This window comes from Lynx canadensis, chromosome C2, assembly GCF_007474595.2.
Source record: "Lynx canadensis isolate LIC74 chromosome C2, mLynCan4.pri.v2, whole genome shotgun sequence".
Taxonomy (NCBI): Eukaryota; Metazoa; Chordata; class Mammalia; order Carnivora; family Felidae; genus Lynx; species Lynx canadensis.
In genome coordinates this window covers 144,367,659-144,378,919 of record NC_044311.2, presented here as the reverse complement: position 1 = coordinate 144,378,919, position 11,261 = coordinate 144,367,659, and the positions used below count along the sequence as shown (strand labels likewise).

The window sequence follows — 11,261 nt, the reverse complement described above, 5'->3', positions numbered from 1 at the left end:
GTGGAAGACACTCATGGAAAAATACTAATATGGAAACAGGTTATAAATGTAAATGCTCCTTTTACATGTGGAATAATATGCTGAAATTCACTTACATAAGCATCCAAAGATATATGAGCTCTCTATTTAAGTAGCATTTATCAAAATATAGGTGTGCTAACACCTTCAGTTTCACGATAATATAAGATGGAATGTACAAGATACAGTCTTATTTATCAGGTGCGGATCTTCGCAAAGATTGTCAAAGCTTTCCAGGTCACTATTCCTCACTGGGGAAGATACACTTGAATATGACATCACATTTCCAGAAGATGAATTCAATTTTAAGTTTAGGTAGTATCTCCAAAGAAGGTGAAATAAAGTTCAATTCCCAAATTGGGAATTTTCAAGATTTATCACTTCTAAAAATATATTAATATTGTTGAGTATTTACATACATATATTTTAGTTTTATGGAAAAAAAAAAGAGCCGTGAATGAATACTCCCCCACACCCCACTTTGAGAGTTGTTTAACAGAAACTTCAAGGACTTATCAAGACTTATAAACAAACATGATTCCTAAAGAAGCAGTTGACTCACTGGGAGAGAGATTGAGCCAGGGAGATAAGATTGAGTTTGGAATGATAGTTATCTGAAGGCTGGGATTCAGATAATATATACTTTATAGCTTAATAGGAGGGCTGCTTGGAAAACAACGAAAACATATTCTGATGAGATACCATAGAAATGGTTCCGAAACATGAGCAGGAGGATAGGCTATAGAGGGAGCCAACACCTAACAGACAAGATGTATAAACTGTAGGTCCAGAAAGGAACAATCACACCAACAACTGGCTGTTCCAGAAACTAATCTTCTCATTCTCTTGGGAAGTCCTGTCAAGTTTCTATGACTTCACCCAGAGATCACGGCTCCACTGAGGTAAGCGTGGACATGCTCTGTCTTCTTCTAGAAGCAGCCTGGGTGGCAACACACTCCATGACAAACTGCCACAAGCCCTGCAGCCAACCCATGAGCGGCCAACTGACCAGTGGTGAGAACAGTGCCTGTAGCTCTTTTGGCTGCTCTTTGTTTCTAAAGTGTTCACATCCGATCGAGGAGCTAGTTGTCTTCCAATCACATCCGTGATTCCAGTTCTTGCCATCTAGCATCCTGTAGACACCCTCTGAGCTGTCATCTTCCAAGTTACCAGTCCTATGACCATCAACCCTGGAGCCACCTGATCTATGACCATCAACCCTTGAGCTACCTGACCTATGGTCATCAACCCCTGAGCTAACTGACCTATAGCCGTCCACTCCTGAGCTACCTTTCCTGTAATCGTCAACCCCTGAACTACCTGTCTTATCAATGCCAACCTCTTAGCTACATGGCCAACTGCTATAGACCCATAAACTATATATACAGCAATTTTCAACCATACTCCTCTTCCTTGAGGGACTGGCAGTATCCTTATTAAATGTCATCAGGAATAGATGGAAACAACCTCCTGCTTGCTGTCTTTGAAAGATTATTTAGCTTCACATCAATGGGTATGGATATCTTTTAATTCTACACTAAGTATCTTTTTTTTATCCAAAATATTTCTTTTATTATGGAAGCCAAATGCATAGATGTTCACTGAAGCACAATGGATATTTTATAGCTCTCATATAAGACCAGAATTTTATTTTTAATTTTTTAAAATTTTTTTTAACGTTTATTTATTTTTGAGACAGAGAGACAGAGCATGAACGGGGGAGGGCCAGAGAGAGGGAGACACAGAATCCGAAACAGGCTCCAGGCTCTGAGCTGTCAGCACACAGCCCGACACGGGGATCGAACTCACGGACCGCGAGATCATGACCTGAGCTGAAGTCAGTCGCTTAACCAACTGAGCCACCCAGGCGCCCCCAGAATTTTATTTAAAAAAAAATTTTAATATAATTTATTGTCAAATTGGTTAACGTACGGTGTGTAAAGTGTGCTCTTGATTTTTGGGGTAGATTCCTGTGGTTCATCTCTTACATACAACACCCAGTGTTATACTAAGTCTTTTTAATAAGGTATTTCTTTGCTTTGGGAGTTATCACTTACTTTTATGAATAAGAAGTTTGATCTTTTCCACCTAGATGAAATTCCTTGTCTCTATTTTCTTCCTAATTAAAGTACAGCTTGGCATACAAATCATACTTTCCATGTGTCATCATTTATGTGTACCTTATTTTATGTCTAGTTATTTCCTTGGGTTATGTCACCTGCTTTAGGCAGTGATGATGATTTTTGTATTCCGGATTAATGATGGAGAGTATGGAAAGTGTCCAGAGTGTAAGAAAATGATTCATTAAAGTGACCTTGAGAAAATATTAAAGCATATGGACCAATATGACCTGGTGACTACCAAAGTATTTGTGTAATATATGGCTGTATTTGGAATTGGCTTTAGGATCCTTCAGGTGATAGTAAATTTAGTCTCGGAGGGACGCTACTGGTTAGAATAGCTTCAGTGTTGTAATAAATAAGGCCTCAAATACATAATGATTTAAACACATCCTTGTTTTTCTAATAATATTGAGCAAGGGAAGAGGTCAGCAGAGAACTCCTTTTCTATGTAGTCTTTAGAGTTAGCTGACAGACTTGACTCGAAGATGTAACTACAAAGATGGTCCTAGGAATTATATTCCACTTTAGCTAAGTATGGAATTCAGTCCCTTGGTTTATATAACCCCAGGAAAGGCTGTTACATAAAAATATAATCATGTATTCATAAAGAAAAAGGGTCCATATAATTGGTAAAGCATCTAATATTTTCTGGAACAGGGACTAATTTGAGATAGATTTGGGTAGAAAAAGAAAATTCCCACCTACTGCCACATTATATCTAAAGTTCCAACGGCGAGGGCACCTGGGTGGCTCAGTCGGTTAAGCATCGACTTCGGCTCGGGTCACCATCTCGAGGTTTGCGAGCTCGAGCCCCACGTCAGGCTCTGTGCTGACAGCTCAGAGCCTGGAGCCTGCTTTGGATTCTGTGTCTCTCTCTCTCTCGCTCTCTGCCCTTCCCCCCACTCACACTCTGTCTCTCTCTGCTTCAAAAGAAACATTAAAAACATGTTTTCATAAAAAAAATAAAGTTCTGACTGTGAAAAAAAATGGTTTGCAGAATTCAGATATTTGATGCTCCTGTTTCAGTGTGCCAAATCCTGTTGTGTTCAATATTATTTTCAACTTGCACTGTAACTACAGGAATACTGTCTAGTTTCCTAAAATTACTGTGGAATTTAAAATTCCAGTTTCTCGGTTGCTCATCTCAACTTAAAGCTCTCATATCTCACTAATATGACCCTTTGCTAAATCAATTTGTAGTCTGTAATCAAGCATTATGGCCTGATTTTAATCAGCCCTGATATAGTGTGCACTATTCATAGGGGGCACAGAGAATGTCAGTCACTTCTTTATATTACCATGTTAATCCTCATCACCACTCTCTTGTGCCAAAACTATGACTGTTTTTATAAGCAAGAAGACTTAGGTTCAGAAAAAGTTGCCTAAGTGTATATATAGATATAGATATAGATATAGATATAGATATAGATATAGATAGATGTGTGTGTGTGTGTGTGTGTGTGTGTGTGTGTAGTTTCAAGGAATAGTTGAAATTCAAATCCACATCTGTCTGTTGTAGAACTTATGTCTTGTTTTGCAATCGTTTGAGTTTCAAATGTTCCAGTTTTCCTGTACCTTATTTTATGTCTGGTTATTCCCTTGGGTTATGTCAAATGCCTTATGCAATGTTGATGATTTATAGAAAAATTATAGAAGGAAGGAAAATTATAGAAAAAATATAATTTATTCCACATTTCTGTTGCCAGACATTTTATAAATGTTAACCTTAATCTTTGTCACAAATTGAGAAGTCTTACTGATGAAGAAACAGGCTCAGTAAGATTAAAGTTCTAGCCTAATATCTCATTACTAATAAGTGAGAGAGTCCAAATTTGAATTCAAAACAATATTTTTCTTCCTACAGGTAGCTGAATGCTAACATTACCCTGTTGATGGTTTGATATATCACTGAATTTTGATTTTGTTGCTGGTTCCCAAAGAGAAAAAAAAAAGAAGACAAATCAAATAGCAACAGTGCTGAGAATTGAAATTCAATATAATTGAATGGCTGAGTCTATAGGAATGATAAATTTGCTTGGTAAACATAAGAAATATGTCACTAATTCTATCAACTATCCATTTTGAAATGATTCTTTCCATTCCTACTTACAAAATATAAGCTGGTATGGGAAAATGAGATTAGCTAATAAATATAAAAAGCATATTTCAGCTGTGAAATACCTTTCAATTTACTGGAAGCCTCTGTCTTGGAATGCTGTAGTCAACCCCAAGAACATTCAGACCACTTTGCTATGTCCATACTTAACAGTATCTGAATCAATTACTCATATAATTTTTTTTCAATTCTATAGGTGCATAAAGTAAATTATGGAAATTTTTTAAGGAAGAGATGACTTTCTCCATTCATTGCTATATTCAAAACGTATCTATTAGATAAAACTATGAGACGTGCGCTATTCTATTTTTGTAATACACCAGTGAACAAATAGGACTGATTCCTGTCCTCACGGACCTTGACATCTAGTAAAGTTGATGATCAAAGAACTTATAAATAAGTAATTGAATATATAATTAGAACTCACAATAGTTATTATGAAAGAAATTAATTAAGTTCAGCCATAGGGAATATAAAAGTTGAATAGAGGGGTTGCAAGTGAGATTGGATGGGCTGTGGGATCCTCTCTGAGTAGTGAAGTCCTAAGACCTGGATGATGAAAAGAAAGCAGCTGTACAAAGAGCGAAGGAAACACAACTCAGAAATAGGAAACAACGTGTGCCGGAACCAATGGTCACATGCGTTTGGTAAGCTTGGTAAGAAAGTGACAGGAAATCGGTGTGGCTAGTGTGTTGAGGAGCAAGAGGAAAGAAGAATGAAATGAGATTCTGGAGGCAGACAAGGTCCTGGAATGCACATCTTTCATTTTATTCTCAGACATGGAAAGATTGCTAAAATTTTAAATCAGAGAATGACACTTGTTCTAAATATATTATTCTGGACTTCCAATTTCTAGTCTGGCATATGATGAGCTTGGAAGCTGTTGTTGTGGAGCAATTATAAAAAAGTGTAACATTCGTGTAAGGTGAATGCCAGGAAAAGAAAGAGAGAAAGGAATAGAAGAAATATGTGAAGCAAGAAGGACTGAGAATTCTCCCAAAATTAATGATAAACACGAAAGCACAGATAAAAGAAGCTCAGAGAACACAGTGCAGATAATGTCAAAATATCTACAACTTAGGCATATAGTACTCAACCTGCCAAAATCAAAGGAAAATCTTAAAAGAAGCTGGAGGAAAGAAAAAGGAGCAAGAATGAGAATTACCTCAGACATGTTTTCAGATACTATGCAAGGGGGAAAAAAGTGGAGTAGGGGCTTCTAGTGGCTAGGTCGGTTAAGTGTCCAACTCTAGATTTCGGCTCAGGTCATGATCTCATGGTCCATGAGATCAAGCCCAGCATTGGGCTCCGTGCTGACAGCACGGAACCTGCTTGAGGTTCTCTCTCTCCCTCTCTCTCTGCCCCTCACCTGGTCATGTTCTATTTCTCTCTCAAAATAAATAAACTTAAAAAAAGAAAAGAAAAGGAAAAGATGGAATGCAATATCTAAGGTGCTGAGAGAAACAATGCACCAACCTAGAATTCTGGATGTAGCAAGAGTATCTTTCAAACTGAAGGAGAAAGAGAGATTTTGTCAGACAAAAATTGACGAAATTTATCATCAGCAGGATTCCCTTGCAAGAAATAAAAGAAATCCTTCACAATTAAGGAAGATTATATAGGTCAGATATGTAGATCTACATAAAGAGAGGGAGAGTCTTAGGGAATGAATGAATGAATGAATGAATAAATAACTATCACTCTGTCCAAGTGTAGGGAACAAGTTAGAAGGATGAGGGGTGGAAGCAAGTAAGGCAGTTGTAGAGTTGCAAGAATAATGACAGCTTGGAGAAACTGAAATGCAGAAGCATAAGTGGATCGAAGCAGACACAGTTGAGTTATACCTAGAAGAAAAAATCTCAGCACTTGCTTATTGTTGGTAAATCGTAAGGGAAAGGAAAGAATCAAGGCTGATATGGTAATCTTTGGCTTAAGACACCAGGTAACTAATTTTTCAATTACTAAGATGGGAAAGTATATGAGAGGAAATTTTGAGGAATGAAATCACGATCTCCACTGTGGGTTCTAAATCTGGCTGACAAAGAAAAGTCATCAAAGGGAGGATGTCAAATGAGCATCTGATATTAACAAATCTTAATATAAAAAATAAGTGACTTATTCAGCATTCAGAAGTGTTTATTGATCCTCTACTGTGTCCAAGAAACTGGCAACTGGTGATGTTGATAAAAATAGGACATAGTTTCAGGGTGCCTGGGTGGCTCAGTCAGTTAAGTGTTCCACTCTTGATTTGGGCTCAGGTCATGATCTCATGGTTCATGACATCAAGCCCCATGTCAGGCGCTGTGCACTGACAGTGTGGAGCCTGCATGGGATTCTCTCTCTCTTCCTGCCCCTCCCATGCACACTTTCTTTCTCTCTCCCTCTCTCAAAATAAATAAGCATTAAAAAAAATTCTCTGACCCTGACCTCAAGCAAGTCAAAGTTTTACGGGATAGAGAGGCTTTAAGCAAATAGATACAATATCATGAGTGCATTAATTATTTTGCAAATTAAGTTCCATAGAGGAAGGAAAAAGAAAGCAAAATGAAGAAAATGGCCTTAGAGGGCATTCATTTCCAGGTATGACTCATAGTTCGTATTATTTGCCTACTGTATACATTAGAATTATTAGATTATTTCACTAAAATGTGGCAATGACGTCCTGGATACAGCTACTAAATCCTTGAGCCCGGATTGTTTGTTCTGGGCCAAGTTGATATACATATGACATGAACAAAGAAATTGAAAATTTCCATGTTGGGGTCATATGAAGAAAGTCACAATATTTCTAAGAATAAGTAATGGTTGAAAAAGCAGACTCTTTCCCTATCTGCACACAACCAGAACAATTAGGCCAATATGAAAATGACTTCCAAGTCTTACGTTAACATGGGGGAAATCAAATGGAATGTTTAAGACATCATGCCTGGAAGTGAATAAGGAGAGGCAGAAATACTGTGGGATAGTGATTCCGGATCTGCTGTAAAAATGCACTATTGGGTCACCTGGGTGGCTCAGTCAGTTAAGCGAATGACTTCGGCTCAGGTCACGATCTTGCAGTTTGTGAGTTCAAGCCCCATGTTGGGCTCTGTGCTGACAACTCAGAGCCTGGAGCCTGCTTCGGATTCTGTGCCTCCCTCTCTCTCTGCCCCTGCCATGCTCATGCTCTCTCTCTCTCAAAAATAAGAATAAACATTAAAAAAAAAAAAAAAGAATGCACTATCATTCCCAGGAGGCACAATAAAGAAGAGTGTTCCAGAGAGGAGAAGCTTGTGCAAGTCTCGGGGATTCAAAAAGCAGAGCTTAGGGTATTTTGAATATTTACATAAAATCAAAATATGGGGGTTCTGGAATAGAATAATGAACTCTAATGAAACCCTAATGAACATAGTTCACTCTAATGACATCCAAAGTAAATATGGAGAATGTATTAGACTTATGGACTCTAAATAAAAATTAATTAATTAATTGAAAGTGTTAATTAACTATTATGTGAGAATGAAAATATCACAAATTCTCAGATGTGATTTTCATTATGTTGGTTACTTCATCATATCTCCAAGCAATCATCACTAACAAATATAGAATTTTTCAGTTTTTTTTTTTTTCCATTTCAGGCTCTTGAAACCACATAGAAATGTAACAAACATAGCGAAAGCCTCTGTAGACATTGACAGGAATTACAAATAATAAATTAGGACACATGTCTGCTAGGTGTATTATACTCTTCTGCATTTGTCATAAAGGTGTGATAACTAGTTGGTGACACCGGGCTTCCCTCAGGTACATGTCCTGCATCTAACTTACATTTTAATTACTGACGACGATTAATGATGGGATCGCATTCAGTCTGATAACTGTAACCTCAACAGTGTCCCAGTTATCAAACACATTTCAATAGCAGCTCTATGAAGACCAAGTCTATTTTTACTGTGGACTAAAAAGAAAGATTTTGTTACCTTTTTGAAACCCACATGCTGAGGAAGAGATATTATAGAATAGGGGGTTATCACTTGTTTTTGAACTTGGCAAGGAATAGAAGTAAAGAGAATCTTGAATTAAACCGTGAAGAACTTAGGTGTGATGCACACACACACACACACACACACACAAATTTGTTGGTTGGAAGGTATCAGGGTGAGAGGAGAAACCTTTTTGGGGAGCAAATAAGAGTTTAAGAGATTTCATTTATCTGTAAGGGTTTAAAGCTCTTAGAGGAGATAAGCAATTTATCAAATAGAGTTCTCAGACTCTCAACCCTTGATGACTTCAATATTCTCTGTTATTGTCTACCAGGAACAGGCCTCACGCTGATGGGAAGTCATCTGAGACTTTCTTTGTGGAAGAATGTGGTAAACCGACTTGGACCACATGAGAGGTCAAATATTTCTTCTTCCACTACCTGAAACAAAAAAGGTTGAAATTCAGGGGAGTAACCGTAGCATTTCATTGGCACCAAATGTCGTGTCTTCTGTGATGTTTTTAAAAAATAAAATATTTAGAAAATATATATCCCAAAGGTGGTCATCCCACCCCCTCCCCCTGTGCAAGCTTGCACGGGCATATGAAATCTCCTTACTTTTACTTGGAAAGCTCTACAAGTATTCTAAAATATATTTCCTCAGGGAAAAAAATTCATCAGTCCTCTAGACTCTTCAACAGATAATACAGGGACAATGGGCATTGGTGGGAAAAAAGGGTTGTGCAGAGTGGAAGTGACTTCATGACCACTGATGTCACCATGCCTCACTAAGGCCAGGTTCCCCAAAGGAATGGGGATGATAGTGTGATAGGAAAGCATCTACCAAAAGGATCATCGAGTTACTGCTTGGAATGTTTATCTTTCTACACTTATTCTCAACTACACCATCTTTGGTCTCCTGAGTAGCAGCTTTAAAGAAGATATTTATGGTTCTGAATGACTACTGACCCAAGGAAAAAGATATCTATAGGGATTAACTCACATTTAGGGGGAATAGTCCAAAAGAAGGCCCAGAGTTTGTTCCTTACATGGTGTCCAAGTAAGAACTATTCAAACATCTTTCTTCATGTGACATTAAAATATTTCTTAACCTTCATTCGCTTTACATCTATGAAGACTGAGGTGTCTTAGTAAATTTTCTCAGGTGAAGATGTGCATTAATTCTGGAATGCAGGCACACAAGCTGATGACTTTTTATATAGTGTTTATCTTCTTAGTTGAAGGCCACCAACAGACCTGGATGACATTGTTACTAGTAAAAGTAAGTATGTCATCAGTGTTACCATGGAGAAATATTACACACATTCCCTCCAGGTTTTGGAAATCAAACCCAACTTTAAACATGAAGAATACCAAGTTGTCAGGGTGGAGCTCTTTAAAATGTACTCTAAGATTTTACCTAAATCTGGCTGTCAGGACAAATACACAGAGAACAATACCACATAATTAAATTCTCAGCTGAGTGTTAAAAATAGGGAATAGTATGAGGTTTTTCATATGCAATATCCAATAAGTTTTGATATGTAGGGTCTATTTCAGTACGTTACGTAATTCCTCCCAGTGTTGTAACATTAGGTCTCTTCTTCAAAGATGGAGACTATATGCCTTCCTAACCATGTTTCTTCTCGTGGGTAATGACTGGGGTAAACATCCATTCAACTGGACTCCTTTTAATCAAGCATTATTGAGGAGTGGGGACAGAAGCAAAACAGGTCAAGTACACAGGTGATTGTATCATACATTCTCAAGCCTGATAACAGGGGAAAGATTAGGATTGTAGGTATATAGGACAGGCAAACTGGACTTATTTTATGGAGGAGTGGGAAGTCGTCGTCACAGGCAGCACAACAATGAACTAATGAGTTGTTATGATGCTAACTGATCTAAAATATGAGTAGGAGGAGAGTCTTGGCATGTACCACCAAGGTATATAAGCAAACCGGTCTAGTTTCATGCAGACCTAGACAAGGTACTCTTCACTGCTTATCTGGAATCTTTACTTCAGATTCACCATGCCATCCAACATTCGCTCTTCTGGAAACTGTAGTTCCCCCTATCTTGGGAGTCACTGCCATGTTCCTGTTACCTCATCCACTACTCTCTATGCTGCTGGTATGAACTGTGGTGATGCTCTCTCCTTGCCCAGCCAAAACAGAACATGGCTACTGGACAACTTCTCAGAGACATGTGGTCAACCTTCCAGCTACCAACCATCCAGCTGTGTGCCCAGAGACTATAAAATTTCTTGCTACCCCTCTACTACGTACTGTACCTTCAAGTCCTGCAGAGGAACCGGTTTTCTTCCCATCAGCTCTTATCTTTCCAGTTCCTGTCAACCGTCAATGCATAATAGACCTCAGAACTGTTTGTCTAGGCATTCCCGCCCCCAGAACCACCTCTCTTATGGCTATCAGCCACAGAACTTCATCTCCTGTGGATATCGACCCCTGAATTTTGTTTCTGGCACCTGTAATCCTGTGAGATATCTCTCCTATGGCTGTCAACCTTTCGGTTATGCATCCAGCAACTTCAGACCCCTGAACTATGTGTCTAATAGATTTCAACCTGTTCGCTACATACAGAACAGTTTCCAACCAGCTTGTTCTTCCTTTGGGACTCGGCCATCTCCATTTATTAGAAGATCATGCTGAATTGTCATTCTAGCATCTTGCTAGAGAGCTTTGCAAAGACGTATCATCTTCAGGTTGATAGATTGTTCTTAGGTTGATGGCCTTTGTGCTTTTAGTTCAGTTATTGTTTTAACCCGTACTCTTACTTGATCAAATTCTAAGTGATTTTAATTGTTTGCTTATTCACTAGAATACTCTTGTTATCAGGCTTCTTGATTTCTATGCCATTAACATGTTCTTATGTAAAAAAAAAAAGTTTTCATGGTTATCTCTAAATAAACTTGCTTCAAATAATTCAGAAAACTATTTTTTAATTCTTTATTATCCTTCGTGAAGTTAAAGCCTTTTAGTTTCACTAAACCAAGTATATTTAAAGAAAAAAAGAGTGCCTA

General features: G+C 38.0%; 1 protein-coding gene across 1 annotated transcript; it reads left to right on the top strand.

Moving 5' to 3' along the window:
• The first annotated feature begins 10,251 nt into the window (after positions 1–10,251).
• LOC115523604 (keratin-associated protein 26-1-like) lies at positions 10,252–10,890 on the top strand. Its single transcript, XM_030329749.1, has one exon. It carries the CDS (start codon positions 10,252–10,254, stop codon positions 10,888–10,890), a length of 639 nt encoding a protein of 212 aa, XP_030185609.1.
• Positions 10,891–11,261: the final 371 nt, after the last annotated feature.